Below are 16083 nucleotides of genomic sequence, written 5' to 3'. Positions count from 1 at the left end.
CCAAAAACCCTGGCTGCCCAACCCAAAAACCCTGCATCTCCAACCAAAAACCCTGGCTGCCCAACCCAAAAACCCTGGCTGCCCAACCCAAAAACCCTGGCTGCCCAACCCAAAAACCCTGGCTGCCCAACCCAAAAACCCTGGCTGCCCAACCCAAAAACCCTGGCTGTCCAACCCAAAAACCCTGGCTGTCCAACCCAAAAACCCTGGCTGCCCAACCCAAAAACCCTGGCTGTCCAACCAAAAACCCTGCATCTCCAAACAAATACTTCTAGCCCCCCCCCCCCCCCCCCTTATTACGGCGCCACTCTACCAGAACAAGCTCGTGATATTTGGACGACCACAGATAATATACTCTGACGTCAATCAGACCAAGAGACATTGGCCCATATGCAATTCACTTTTTCTCCTGAGATTTTGCCTTTGTGATATTTTCACACCTTGTCATAAAATGCCTTTTCAATCACCAACAAGAAAATACTCAAAATAAATTTTGACGGTACTTTTTCCCCCCTAACTCTTAGGTACCTTTTCAACAATTGCAGAGTGCTAAAAAGTCATTTTAAAGAGGAGATGAAAATAACTCGGGAGGAGAAGTTAATTGCATCTGGGTGTTTATGTTTTAAAAAATTATAAATCATATTAGGCGGCATTGCTTAGTGGTTGGTAGATCGATACACAGCTCTAACAATTGTTCTCAATATTGGAGAAATATCCCCACCCCTCCAACTACCCAATCTAATTCTCTCTGCAGCCACTGAAAACCTTTATCTAGAAAACTGGGCTCCTGCAGGCCCACAGACCACAGCAGATCTATTTACTGATACAGCCTTAAAATTCTTCATGAACCTAATGCAAGAGTACGATATACCTAAGAATGACTTCGATATTTGCCAATCCGCCACCTTTTTCAGGAGCCCAAATATACTTATAGCCACATCTCTCTAAATGACGTACCCTGGCCTCGTCAACCCATAGGCCTAGATACAATACAATAATACAATACAATAACATTTGTAAAGCGCTTTTCTCCCATAGGACTCAAAGCCCATAGCTGTGTCTCAGATTAATACAGGGTTGCAGGCTGGGTTGTGTTACAGAGGAGATAGTCAGATGTTCATGAATGCCAGACTGAAAAGGTAGGTTTTCAGTTTAGACTTAAATGTTTCCAGGGATGGGGCTGTCCTGATTGGGTGTGGCAGGGAGTTCCAAAGTGTAGGGGCAGCATGACAAAAGGCTCTGTCTCCAAAGGTTTTGAGGTGGACTCTGGGGGTGATCAAGGTGTTACGTCCTTTTGATCTAAGATTGTGGGGGGTGTGATGTAGTTGCAACAAGTCCTTCAGGTATCCAGGGCTCAGATTGTGCAAGGATTTAAATGTCAGTAAGCCAATCTTAAACAGAATTCTCCATTTTATCGGTAGCCAGTGGAGTGAGCTCAGGGTTGGTGTTATGTGGCAATGGCGGGGTTGGCTCGTTAGATGGAAACTTAATAAATGGGCACAGCGGTTACTAATAGAGATCTTAGAATGTTTCTCAGCAGTTATTACCTTAAAGACGATCACTCGTCGTGCAACACATTGGGAGAAGCTTCTAAAGTCCATATGGCAATGTTATTTTACCCCAGATAAAAATAGCATGTTTACATTCCAATTCTTCCCCTGTATTGGATAATTTGCACCTGTACTGGACCGATAGAACATGTGTTTTGGAGCCGTCTGAAACTTAGGGGGTTCTGGAAGAGTACTGAACGTTGTATAAATAAGCTCCTATATAAATTAGGTTGTCTTACCCCTCACATTGCCCTGCTAAATCTGAACAATTCCTCTATTCCCAACCAGGAATCATTTATTATTTTACACATCTTGACAGCATCATGAACCCTCATATCAGAAAACTGGGAATCTCCCTCCATTCCTTCGATTAGGCAAGTTCTGCAGAGAATTGACTAACTTGCATGCAGACCCCTACATGATGTTACGCTTAGGATCAACAAATTGTCCTGCTCAGTTGGCCAAACTCGGGGAAATACTCTACCCTGAATCAACTATCCAAGATACGCATTAGCGGAACAGCCCCACTCAGTCACCACTCTCACTCTCCAGCAAGTTTACTTCTTACATATATCCTCCTCCCAGCCCTTCTCCCTCAAGTGTAGCACTTCAGAATATTTTCTAAACACTTAACGATCAGCTAACGCCGATAGGCGGCGGCTGGTCGTTTGTGGTTTTGCATGGAAACTTTCCATGCCACTTCACGGAGGGTGTCTCCGTGAACAGTGTGCGAGCCGCCGATCGCGGCTCGCACGCGTAATGTAAACACCCAGGGAAGAAATCCCCGCTGTTTACATCAATACGGCCATAAAGGAGAGCGGCGATCCCGGCCTCTGATTGGCCGGGGGTCGCCGTCATTTGATAGGCTGAAGCCTATCGTATCAGTCCTGCACAGCCCATAGGGGAAGAGAGAGGGAGGAAAGGGCAGAGAGGGCGGAAATCGCTGCGGAGGGGGGCTTTGAGGAGCCCCCCCCCGCTAGGCGACACGGTGCAGCGGCGATCAGACCCCCTCAGCAGGTCATCCCCCTAGTGGGGAAAAAAAGTGGGAGTCTGATCGCCCTGCTGTAATCACAATCTGTGCTGCGGGCTGGAGAGCCCACGCAGTACAGATAATGCAGAAACAGCCCAGTCCTCTACCATGCCCCAACTAGTACAACTCTGGTTCTCTTCCCTTCCCCCTCATCCTATCCTATTTATAGGAGATCTCATCTTTCTGCTACATAGCTACATAGTTATTTGGGTTGAAAAAGGACCAGGTCAACCAGAAACTCAATTTGTTTGTAGATAGATTTATGGTTCATGGTTATAATCACTTGTCGGACGGCTTAAGCCAACCATATTCTCCCGACTTCCACTATATCTGCTACAACTTTATGGTTCATGGTTATAGTCACTTGTCAAGAGTTGAATCCAGCCATGTTCTCGTCTTCCACTATTAACTCCAAGAAAAGCTGCCAATGTGTGTCAGCAACTAGTTGTAAGATTCAAAAAAACAGCTCTACACGTGTGTAATGCAAAAGTATAACAGGGCACTTGTCACAGGGCACTTTGCACTAGGCACTTTTTGGCCTTCCTACAACCTTTTTATTATCATGCATTATTGAAATATTTTTGTTTATGAGCTGGAATATCAATCACTGTTGATTTAAATCGGGAGATTTTAATTGATTTTATTATTTGTTTTATTTGGATTTAGAAATAAAGTTGTTTATACTTTTGCATTACACATGTGTAGAGCTGTTTTTTGAATCTTACAACTAGTTGCTGACACACATTGGCAGCTTTTCTTGGAGTTAGTAGTCATGTCATAGCCAATTGGGTGTTTTTTTTGACATATTGGACATAAATAGGTATTGGAAATATTCGCTCATTTAGTTTTCGAATGTAGTCTCGTCTTCCACTATATCTGCTAATCTTTGTAAATGTTACCAGAGAACAGTAATAATTTATGATATTTAGGATGCAACCTTGATTGCCTGTGATGGGCAACACCCAGGCTATCAGGATAACGCTCCACTTTAATAAAGTCCTGATACGTCTGACTTATGTCTTACATGTACAGACTGCGGTTAATGGCATTAGATGCATATATCATGAGGGCCCTTTTCCACTAGCAATCACATTTGCTAAACACTAGCGTTTGCACCTTGTTACTATTTTTTTATGTGATCGTGATTTTGCATATGCGATGTAAAATTTGCTCCAAGGCGCGATTGTGCTTTTGTAAAAATTGAATCGTGGTAGTGGAAAATACCTACCGCAATTCCTATGTTAAAGTGGCAACCCTAACAATTTGCTAGCGATTTGTGATTTTGTGATTCAGCATCGCAATCGCTGTAAGTGAAAAAGGGCCCTTACTCTTGATTTTCTAAGATTTTTACTGAAACAAATTCTTCTTTGCTACTGTAGCTTATAACTTTGAAAATTCAATAAAAAACCTAGATCCCCCTCCGACGTATGCAGGCGTTCATCACCCATACAGAACCACAATACGGCTGGGCAAATGTGACAAGGATATGGAGGAAACGCTATAAGCGGTGTATCCAGTAATACGCATGTAATATTGGCATTTTCAGCTATCTGAAGAAGTGAGCCGCTCTCGGCATAGAGAGGCGAGGGTCTAGTTTACAAACACAAGAGGCCAAATGCAATTCACTCTTCTTCTGTGTTTTCTCCTAGGAGATCATTTTTCATCTTCCAATACCTTTTCATCACTTTGCAGGCGTTTTATTGACAAGGAGTGGAAATATCACCTGGGAGAAAACTCAGGAGATAAAGTGGCTTGCAGATGGGCCAAGGAGCGTTTCCTTGTCATCTGTTTTCCAGTCAGGTCAGGAGATGGTTTCTGGCCTTGTACGGAGAAGGCTGTAGAGAATAATGTCAAGACAAAATGGACCCCAAACCAGTATAGCTGCACTCAAAAAGAGAAGTTTTATTGCACTAATAAGCTACCAATAGTGATTAAATAGAGCAAAAAAAACCAACACAATTAAAGGACTTCCGAGGCCAAAATCTGCCCCCAAAACGTAAAAAAAGTTAACTACCTGCATGACTTTGTAAGGCACGGAGGACGCCGTCCGCACCCTCCGTGCCGTTCCGCCTGGTCCCCTCTGCTTAATAGCCCCCCGAAAGGCTGCGACCCCGCGGTCCGGCTCGGTATCTGCAGCCTGCATAAAGATGGCTGCCAGAGCTGGCCACGGCTGCGCAGTCCACATAGCCGGTACTGCGGCTGCGCAGCTCTAGGGCCAACCCTCCCATCCACACTGCCTGTTACGTGGATCGGGGTGGTTGGTCCTAGAGCTGCGCAGCAGCAGTAGCGGCTATGCGGACTGCGCAGCCGTGGCCAGCTCCGGCAGCCATCTTTATGCAGGCTGCAGATACCGACCCGGACCGCGGGGTCGCAGCCTTTCGGGGGGCTATTGAGCAGAGATGACCAGGCGGAACAGCACGGAGGGTGCGGACGGCGTCCTCCGTGCCTTACAAAGTCATGCAGGTAGTTAACTTTTTTTACGTTTTGGGGGCAGATTTTGGCCTCGGAAGTCCTTTAAAGCGGAATATAACCCTGCATTTCAACTTTGCTCTAAAATATTATTTACAGCATATTATATGCAAAAAGCATTTTTTTTTTACTAGACCAGCATTGGAAGGGTTAAACACAGACGTTTCAAGTTCCGTGGAGAGATATGCAGAAGTTCAGATTGTTACATTGTATGTATCTATTGATAAACAGTTACACACTCTTTGGCAGTCCTCCAAGCTCCTTCTCAGTCAGAGAGATGAGTCATTCAACACTTAGATACATTTCTGTAAACAAAATGTATCTCTTTTCAGCTTCAGATGTGTCTGCAGAAATCTAAAGGAACTTTAAAGCCCTGTGTAACCCTTCCAATGCTGGTCTAGTAAAAAAAAAAAAATGCTGGTTGCATATAATATGCTGTAAATGTTTTAGAGCAAAGTTGAAATGCAGGGTTATATTCCGCTTTAAGGGTAAAATTCCATGTGCCTTAAATTGAGCAATAAAGAAACACCATACATCACAGTCACACTTGCCCCCAACATGAATCAAATAGTCCCTTCATAGGAATAAGGTGCTGAGCTAGTGATCACTAGATTTAAAAAAAAAAAAAAAAAAATTTACTGGCCAGAAAAAAACACAATAGTGCACTATTCAGTCCAGAGACTCAAAAATCCATGTACACGTGACCTTTTGCAAAAAATGATCCATAGTTTCCTAAAAATGCTATTGAGCACAAGATCCATGTATAGCAAGTCCCATCGACCATTTAATATGGATTGAACTGCTGGTAGTTTCATATAATGCTCATTAAAAATAGAATAAAAGGCATACGACCTGTTTTGCGATCCCACCTCTCAAGCAACTCTACCACGTGCAATCCAGTACTTCAGCGCCATGCACCTTCAGTGTACAGTTCCTTTCCTGATTGTAGCGCTGGTTATTTTACCCTTAATTGTGTTGGGTTTTTTTGCTCTATTTAATCACTATTGGTATAAAAATTCTCTTTTTGAGTGCAGCTATACTGGTTTGGGGTCCATTTTGTCTTGATATGTTTTGTACCAGTGCTAGCACCTGGGAGGTGTGATTATTGAAATTTTGGAGCAATAATTTGTTTTTTCTTTGAAGAGAATAATGCAAGCCTCACCAGGCAGTCAGCTCCTGCAGAGCCCCGCTGCGACACGCCATCAGATACTCGGCCAGAAGACGCAGCTTCTCACGGTTACAGCACATCGCAGCCATCATCTCGGTGTGTTCATACAGACCCTCATTCAAATACTTCAAATGGAAAAGTGGTTCATTCTGCACCGTCTTCAGGAAATTCAACGCCTGGCGGGACACCTGCCATCAAACAGAAAGAAAATGGAGGTTTATTGTCCATGAACGTTTCCTGACATTCATCCACAGAATCGACCGCACATGAAGGAGCACCCAATACGGCCCCCAGCAGGTTCTGACCAAAGGTGGGTCTCCAGTCAGAGGTGTGGCAATGCCATCCGAGCGGACAATCTGCACTGGCTGTAATCCTGGGAGTAAAGTGTGTTCAGAATGATATTAAGCAGAAATATAGTTTCAAATAGTGTGCAAATAACTCATCAGCTGCAGCTCTGTGTGTTCCTGTGCCTCTCTCTGCTTCATGCAGCGTAAACAGAGTTTACAGCCAGGGAGACCTCATACTGAATGGGGGGGGGGAGCATCCAAGTAAGGAAAACGTACAGGGGTCCTTCTCTTTAGATCCTTATCTGTATCTAAAAAGCCTCAGTTGTTCTCGTATGATCTGTGAGAAAGCAATAGGTGTGGGCAGGGCAGAAACCGTAAATCATTCCTCTGTGAATAGTGACAGAGAAGTGGAACCTATCTACATGGTATAGTTCTAGCCCTGATGCAGACACAAACTGTTACAAAAGCTTATAAAGAAAGCATTTTCTTTCACATAGGCTGTGATGAGAAACCTCAGAAAAGCTTTCTAGTGTTGATGGCTAAATGCTCTATAGGTAGGTGGGATTTACAAAAGGACAGTTTCTTTTGATAGTTCCTCTTTCACATCAAGGTGAGCTCAGGCGCCAGAGGATCATTCACATATTTACACCTAAAAGCTTACCCACATGAGATCTATGCATTGTATTACATCCCAGAAAGAATTACAATGAATGTAAAGTCCAGGCTCGGTTTATCCGAGATCCACCCACATTGCCTCCTGCTGGTCACTTATCTCCTTCCAGCCTCTCCTCTTTACTAGCAGGAGGGAGGTTTCAGGAACTTCTCTCTTTCATCTAGCAGGAGGAGGAAATGGATATTATGTACTTATATAGCACGGACATCTTCTGCAGCACTTTACAGAGTACGTAGTCATGTCACTGACTGTCCTCAGAGAAGCTCCCAGTGTAATCCCTACAGTAGTCATATGTCTATATGTATTGTGTAGTGCATGTATTGCATTTTAGGGCAAGTTTAGGGGGAAACCAATTAACTTATCTGTATGTTATTGGGATGTGGGAGGAAACTGAAGTGCCTGGAGGAAACACACACAGACACAGGAAGAACATAAAATGCAGGTAGTGCCCTAGCCGGGAGTTACACTGAGGATCCAGCGCTGTAATACAAGCGTGCTAACCACTACGCCACTGTGCTGTCCTGGATGGATGGGCTGTCCTGGCCATGTGGCTCCCCCCTGGCCTGGATGGATGGGCTGTCCTGGCCATGTGGCTCCCCCCTGGCCTGGATGGATGGGCTGTCCTGGCCATGTGGCTCCCCCCCTGGCCTGGATGGATGGGCTGTCCTGGCCATGTGGCTCCCCCCTGGCCTGGATGGATGGGCTGTCCTGGCCATGTGGCTCCCCCCTGGCCTGGATGGATGGGCTGTCCTGGCCATGTGGCTCCCCCCTGGCCTGGATCGATGGGCTGTCCTGGCCATGTGGCTCCCCCCTGGCCTGGATCGATGGGCTGTCCTGGCCATGTGGCTCCCCCCTGGCCTGGATGGATGGGCTGTCCTGGCCATGTGGCTCCCCCCTGGCCTGGATGGATGGGCTGTCCTGGCCATGTGGCTCCCCCCTGGCCTGGATCGATGGGCTGTCCTGGCCATGTGGCTCCCCCCTGGCCTGGATGGATGGGCTGTCCTGGCCATGTGGCTCCCCCCTGGCCTGGATGGATGGGCTGCCCTGGCCATGTGACTCCACCCTGCTGCCTCACATGATGGGGGACTCACCGGTCGCTCAGTCGCATCCCAGTTGTGCACGATTCTGGAGGGGATGGCAGATCTCTCATCCTGATGACACAGGTCACAATAGTATAATGCGGAAAAAGAGCAGTATTTTGCCTTTCCAAACTGGAATCCAATGCGTTTATGGCAGCCTGTAAACAGAAGAGATGGGTAAGTCCTACATGTCCTACGGGTAAGCGGAGCACGGACAGAGCCCACACAGCAACACTCACCTGCACACTTGAAGTTCTGGAGATCCAGGCCTCGCTCCGTAGGAATGTTCATGAGGAATCGGAACAAAGGATGTTCTTTGATGTGTGATTTCACCTGGTAGTTCCCGAGAGTTGGAAGGTAAGTCAGGTCCTCCTCGGCTTCCAGGAAGACGGCACGCACCAGCTCTCTCCAGGCCTTGGCCTCCTCCGCACTCTCAGCTTGGAGCTGCAAGGAACCTTTGGTGGTCACCAGTCGGAAGCACGATGGGCTGCCCAGGCTAGAGTCTGGCAAAATATCTCTCACCATTTCAATACTGTAAACCTCGCAGAGGGATTTCTCCAGGTTCCGGAATAAGAAACATTTCAAGGCTCGCTGTGACAAGGAGAAGATGAACCGAGTCCACTTCCTATCGACTCTCATGTACAGAACTGACTCTTTCAGAGCGTCCGTCTCCACCTCCTCCGAGGAAGCCCAGTCAAAACTCTCAGAGGGGGAGGAGCTTCCATCTCTGGCTGGTGAGCCGAGCTTTTGCTCCAGCGAGTTTTGGGCAGAATTGGGGACATCTAGAATTTCCCAGGCATCATCTTTCTGTGGTCGGAGCTTCTGCACGGCTTCTGATATTCTGTCCACCCAGTCCTGTCCCTCATCTCTAGATGATGCCCTCATACATAATCGTTTTCCAGGAAACTGAAGCTCAAATCGCCCGTCGCTGTGAACGTCTCCCACCATCTCACAGCGCAGCAAGGAGCAGTTCTCAGCGCAGGCCTGCTCGTCGCCCTCCAGCTGCAGGCGGAACTCATACGGGGTCAACTCACAGTAGTACTGCTTGTACAAGCCCAAGACGTTCTTCCGCTCCAAGGAGCCCATCATGAGGAGGCCGCGGAAAGGGTTGGATTGTCCTGCAGATATCAGGTAAGTAATATTAGCAGCAACACAGCTCAACTTCAGGAACAACAGGACTATATTTCTGTATGATGATTAGGGCTGTGGAGACTACTCACATTATGGGACCTCCAGCTGATATTCTCAATATAACAATAAATTGATGATTGAATGTATTTAAAGTGGATCCGAGATGAACTTTTACTCATTGTATAATTGTGTTCCTTACATATTGTTTATAGGGCATTCCTCAAGCCAAATACTTTTTTGTTTTGTTTTAATACTCTAATTCCCTATAAACTAAACAAGCCACTCCGACAGCTCCTTTTGTGCCTTGGCACTGTAGCAAGGGCTTATGGGAGCTCAGTCTGGGTAGGAGGAGGAGGAGGTTACTAGCCAGAGATTTCAGAGGCAGTGGGGAGGAGAGGGACTGAATTTACACACAAGCAAGCTGATAGCATCTCCAGCCCTCAGCCTGTGACAATGTGACAAACAGAACATTCTATCACAGGAATAAATAATCATACACTTTTGAAACTGATTTGATGTGTAAACTACCTAAACTTTAGATAAGATATATAGACAACAAGTTGCTTATAGTTAGTTTTTCATCTCGGATCCAGTTTAACATAAAAGGCATTTCATCACTGCCAAAGGTTAGGAATTTAAACAAACTATAATAAGATAGTATCTGCTCTTGGAAACAAACAAAGCACCCGGTCACAAAGCTCACACTCTAACCTGTCAGCTAAGCCCGGCCTGTACTTGTCAACATAAAGAGTTTCACTTACCTGGGGCTTCTGCCAGCCCCCTGCAGCCGCCCTTTGCCAGCGACGTGACATAGCGATTTTCCGTTCCCATGCCGCGACTCACTTCCACTTTGCGCACTGGTTGTCCACTGCGCCTGCGCGGCTCTGGTCCTACGCATCCTTGCAGGTGCAGTAGAGATTTTCTCGCTGGCTATGGGAACGCATACGAGGATACACGTGTTCAGGGAGCAGTGGACGTCGACTTACAAGTTGGCTTCCACCACGAGAAGAAAAGTGAGCCGGGGGAAGGGAGGATCGGAATGTCATGGCGCGGGACAGGGAGGCTGCAGGGGGTTGGTAGAAGCCTCAGGTAAGTGAAACTTATTTTTTTTAAAGACTTTCAGTTCCGCTTTAAAGCAATCATGTACTGAGATAAACACGTGTATGTACCAGGGCTGTGTAGCCGGAGGTGGAGTCGAGGAGTCTGAGCCATTTTGGGTAGCCAGCGTCGGAGTCGTGGTTTCAGAAACTGAGGAGTCGGAGTTGGAAGATTTTTGTACCGACTCCACAGCCCTGGTATGTACAGTGCAACACATGAATAACCAGGCTGTTTTACTTGCTGCATTTTGCTGCCTGAAAACGTTAGTTTCTAAGCATGGAAGTTACAGATTCTGTCTTGTCTGTACCTTGTCGGGAATATAGGAAACATCAATGATAAGCAAAGTACAGCCATAAAGGTTTTCGTGGCAGACTACAACTTCTGAGAGCACTTAATAGACTGCCACTGAGCAGAGGCAATACATCAATCAATCTACTCTGTAAATGTTTAAATGTGATATTAAAAAAGTCATTTTTAGGAGTAGGAAGTTTATTTTCACCTGAGGTTCACTTTAACCAGCACTCCCCCGCAGCATGGTGTATCTACGCCTCTGTGGACTTCACTTTACATCAATGCGTGCTCCCCCCGGGGCAATCGCGGCTAAAACTATGGGGAGCTGTGCTGTGTGAAGGCTTGGGGTAATTGAGGTTGGATATCCTTCTGGCCTCATTTACCACAAGCCCTCACAGAGCACGGCTACCCTGTGTGCTGTGAATCATACCTGGAACTAAAGTGACGGGTGGAGGCGGCGGGACAAAGGACGGGCAGAGGGGAAGAAGAGCTGCCACCTCCTCCCCGCCCATATTCAATGATATGCTCAGCTGAAGATTGTGACTGAGCAGAACAGGGCCACAGGGGGGCGCTGGAGGGGGAAGGATGGTGCTGTGTGCTAGTCACAGCACCAGTAATACAACAGTATTAATAGTAATGAGGGGAGGAGGGAGAGCAGGTCAGGGGTACTTTAGGATACTGTGACTATATTTGCTATTCACAATTCCCTGTTACTCAGATGTATCCGCTGCTCATGCCTGTGATATTTCCCTGTTCATTCTTCATTTTGTATAAGCTAACTTTTTTCACTTTAATAAGAATAGTGTTAAAAAAAAAGAATGACATCACAGCGTTCCCATAATGAGAGCGCAGAATTACCTGTCCGCCTGCGATGGATAACATGGAAGCGTTTCTCTGTCTCGCTCTGATCCTCGGTCTGCTCTGAGGACTCGCGCGGCAGTATGACCTCCGCAGGAGCCTCCTTCTCAGGAACAATGGGATATACACTTGTAAAATCATCTTCTGTGATCCAGCTTCTGCTTTTCTGAAATTATCAATAAGAAAAAAGGGCAGTAAATATGTGATCAACTACCTCAAGATCAAAGCAAGAGTGTCTACACAACTATCTACAGCTAAAATACACACAAAATACTGCAGGTTAAAGGACAAATAAATATCACTATCAATTATACCCTCTTGCTGCAAAGACAGAGAGCTGGCTCTTCTAGAAATGATAGACTGATGACTAGTCACCCAATAGTGGCGTCACAATGATTAGCCATGATGCATTCTAACCAGGGCTGTGGAGTCGCCACAAAAATCATCCGACTCCAACTTCATGAAACCTCCCACTCCAGAAACTCAAACACCACTGGAGTGGGTACCCAAACACTGCTCCAGCTCCAGGAACCCAAACTTCGCTCGCGCTCCAGGTACCCAAACTCCGCTCCCGCTCCCCAAACTCCGCTCCCGCTCCAGGTACCCAAACTCCGCTCCCGCTCCAGGTACCCAAACACCGCTCCCGCTCCAGGTACCCAAACACCGCTCCCGCTCCAGGTACCCAAACACCGCTCCCGCTCCAGGTACCCAAACACCGCTCCCGCTCCAGGTACCCAAACACCGCTCCCGCTCCAGGTACCCAAACACCGCTCCCGCTCCAGGTACCCAAACACCGCTCCCGCTCCAGGTACCCAAACACCGCTCCCTCGCCAGGTACCCAAACACCGCTCCCACGCCAGGTACCCAAACACCGCTCCCACGCCAGGTACCCAAACACCGCTCCCACGCCAGGTACCCAAACACCGCTCCCACGCCAGGTACCCAAACACCGCTCCCACGCCAGGTACCCAAACACCGCTCCCACGCCAGGTACCCAAACACCGCTCCCACGCCAGGTACCCAAACACCGCTCCCACTCCAGGTACCCAAACACCGCTCCCACTCCAGGTACCCAAACACCGCTCCCACTCCAGGTACTGCTCACAATCCAAGTACCCAAATATTGCTCCAACTCCACAGCCCTGATTCACAGAACTAGGAAACCCAGGCCTACATCACATGACTAATTCCTATAATTCCCTGCCACACCCTACTCCATTTTATAGTCTTACATCTTTGGAAAAACGTATCAGCTACTCACAGGGAACGGCGTGTCAGCGTTAGAGGATTCGGTTTGAAGATCTGGGTCACTCTGGCTCCGGAAGAAGGCTGCAGATGCGTCTTGAGTGGTCAGTGACTGTGTGGTCAGATCATAGGCAGCAGATGTGTCTCGAGTAGTCAGCATATTAGTGGTCACATCACAGGCGGCAGATGCATCTCGCGTGGTCTGCAAGTTAGTGGTCACATCACAGGCCACAGATGCGTCTACAATGGTCAGTGACTGTGTGGTCAGCAAGTTAATGGTCAGATCACAGGCTACAGAGGTGTCAGGAGTAGTCCGTGACTGTGTCCAGGATTGTATCTCCTGCACGGGGAGCTCAAAAGCGACAGATCTGTGGGGCATTGATCGGGATTGTGTCTGCTGCATGGTGATGCCGAAGGCTGCAAGGTGACCTTCCTCAACCAGCTTTGAAGATTCTGGACAGCTGGTCTCCAACGTTGTGGCCTCAAGAAGCAGCAGATGGGAGGGAGATCTTGGAGACGTCATGTCAGATGCAACATCCATGTACCTGAAATGAAGACACATCCTTACTCAAACTGTTCTCAGTGAAGACGGAAATCAGGGATGAGCATGAGGGGGGGGATAGCAATTATACACAAAACACAGGTGGATTAGGGATACACAATTCTTTGGCAAGAACGGTTACTGTTCACAGTCCAGAAGAACAGTAGGTGTGAAAGGTGTGAGATATGGTCAGACAACTGCAGAAAAGAAAGAGGATGTGGAATGATAAAGCATTTAAAAAAAAAAAAAAAAAAAAGTTACTTACTCTTCGGGTGATTTGCTGAGTTCCTCTGGGTCTGTCCCCGGGGAGGAGAGGGCGGAGCTCTCAGACAGAGCAGGGGCGGAGGAACCTCTGCTGTGTTCATCTGAGCCCAAACTAGAGGAGAGCTGGGAGGAGGAGCTTCCAGTGTCCCCCTTTCTCTCACTCCTCCCAATCATAGAATGGTTTGTGTCATCTGAGCCGGAGGACTGAGACACGGAGTCCAGTGATTTCCTCCTTTCTGCTCTCTGCTCGGCCTCATCCGGCCACAGTCCCGACAAGGACAAAGGACTTGCAGTCCATTCATTCAGTATGGAAGACTTGTAGGACAAATCAAATGGTAAGGATGACAGTCCCTGCAGATAGCTGAGCACCACATCGCAATCCTCTTCATCCAGCATCAAGGCAAACGGCTGATAATATTCCACAAGTCGTAACTTCTCCCGTCGCAAAGTCAGGAAATAGCACTCCATGAGAGAGTCATTCAATGCTAGGCGCAGCCAGGAACGGCAACGGCCCACATCTGTGGTAATGTAGCTGAGGCCCTCCAGCTGTCCAATCACATTCCTGCAACAGAATTTAAACATGACATTATCACACAGGCATAAAAACAATCTGCAAAGATAAGCTGTGACACGGCCCTCTCTCCACAGCACGTCCCTCAACTTCTCTCCACATTATTTCAGAAGCTGTGAGAAAAGCAGACATGGCCCTCTCTCCACAGCAAGTCCCTCAACTACTCTCCACATTATTTCAGAAGCTGTGAGAAGAGAGGACACGGCCCTCTCTCCACAGCACGACCCTCAACTTCTCTCCACATTATTTCAGAAGCTGTGAGAAGAGCAGACACGGCCCTCTCTCCACAGCACGTCCCTCAACTTCTCTCCACATTATTTCAGAAGCTGTGAGAAGAGCGGACACGGCCCTCTCTCCACAGCACGTCCCTCAACTTCTCTCCACATTATATCAGAAGCTGTGAGAAGAGCAGACACGGCCCTCTCTCTACAGCATGTCCCTCAACTTCTCTCCACATTATTTCAGAAGCTGTGAGAAGAGCAGACACGGCCCTCAACTTCTCTCCACATTATTTCAGAAGCTGTGAGAAGAGCGGACACGGCCCTCTCTCCACAGCATGTCCCTCAATTTCTCTCCACATTATTTCAGAAGCTGTGAGAAGAGCGGACACGGCCCTCTCTCCACAGCACGTCCCTCAACTTCTCTCCACATTATTTCAGAAGCTGTGAGAAGAGCAGACATGGCCCTCTCTCCACAGCAAGTCCCTCAACTTCTCTCCACATTATTTCAGAAGCTGTGAGAAGAGCAGACATGGCCCTCTCTCCACAGCAAGTCCCTCCACTTCTCTCCACATTATTTCAGAAGCTGTGAGAAGAGCAGACACGGCCCTCTCTCCACAGCACGTCCCTCCACTTCTCTCCACATTATTTCAGAAGCTGTGAGAAGAGCCGACACGGCCCTCTCTCCACAGCACGTCCCTCAACTTCTCTCCACATTATTTCTGAAGCTGTGAGAAGAGCAGACACGGCCCTCTCTCCACAGCACGTCCCTCAACTTCTCTCCACATTATTTCAGAAGCTGTGAGAAGAGCAGACACGGCCCTCTCTCCACAGCACGTCCCTCAACTTCTCTCCACATTATATCAGAAGCTGTGAGAAGAGCAGACACGGCCCTCTCTCTACAGCACGTCCCTCAACTTCTCTCCACATTATTTCAGAAGCTGTGAGAAGAGCAGACACGGCCCTCAACTTCTCTCCACATTATTTCAGAAACTGTGAGAAGAGCGGACACGGCCCTCTCTCCACAGCATGTCCCTCAACTTCTCTCCACATTATTTCAGAAGCTGTGAGAAGAGCAGACACGGCCCTCTCTCCACAGCACGTCCCTCAACTTCTCTCCACATTATTTCAGAAGCTGTGAGAAGAGCAGACATGGCCCTCTCTCCACAGCACGTCCCTCAACTTCTCTCCACATTATATCAGAAGCTGTGAGAAGAGCAGACACGGCCCTCTCTCTACAGCACGTCCCTCAACTTCTCTCCCCATTATTTCAGAAGCTGTGAGAAGAGCGGACACGGCCCTATCTCCACAGCATGTCCCTCAATTTCTCTCCACATTATTTCAGAAGCTGTGAGAAGAGCAGACATGGCCCTCTCTCCACAGCACGGCCCTCAACTTCTCTCCACATTATTTCAGAAGCTGTGAGAAGAGCGGACACGGCCCTCTCTCCACAGCACGGCCCTCAACTTCTCTCCACATTATTTCAGAAGCTGTGAGAAGAGCGGACACGGCCCTCTTTCCACAGCATGTCCCTCAATTTCTCTCCACATTATTTCAGAAGCTGTAAGAAGAGCGGACACGGCCTTCTCTCCACAGCACGTCCCTCAACT

The 16083-nt window shown here is 47.7% G+C and overlaps 1 protein-coding gene across 2 annotated transcripts in view; it reads right to left on the bottom strand.

Annotated features, from left to right (window-relative positions):
• PLEKHM1 (pleckstrin homology and RUN domain containing M1) overlaps window positions 1-16083 on the bottom strand; it is a 39819-nt gene that overhangs the window by 16452 nt on the left and 7284 nt on the right. For both annotated transcript variants that reach the window (XM_068263781.1, XM_068263780.1), the window contains exons 4-9: window positions 13686-14246; window positions 12896-13424; window positions 11635-11800; window positions 8496-9374; window positions 8269-8414; window positions 6212-6405 (exon numbers count right to left, since the gene is read on the bottom strand). In XM_068263781.1, coding sequence (XP_068119882.1) covers window positions 6212-6405; window positions 8269-8414; window positions 8496-9374; window positions 11635-11800; window positions 12896-13424; window positions 13686-14246 — 2475 coding nt within the window. The remainder of the gene's footprint in view (window positions 1-6211; window positions 6406-8268; window positions 8415-8495; window positions 9375-11634; window positions 11801-12895; window positions 13425-13685; window positions 14247-16083) is intronic.

Source organism: Hyperolius riggenbachi, chromosome 12 (genome assembly GCF_040937935.1).
Source record: "Hyperolius riggenbachi isolate aHypRig1 chromosome 12, aHypRig1.pri, whole genome shotgun sequence".
Classification (NCBI taxonomy): domain Eukaryota; kingdom Metazoa; phylum Chordata; class Amphibia; order Anura; family Hyperoliidae; genus Hyperolius; species Hyperolius riggenbachi.
The sequence above is the reverse complement of the archived record's forward strand: the minus strand, read 5'-3'. Positions and strand labels throughout refer to the sequence as shown.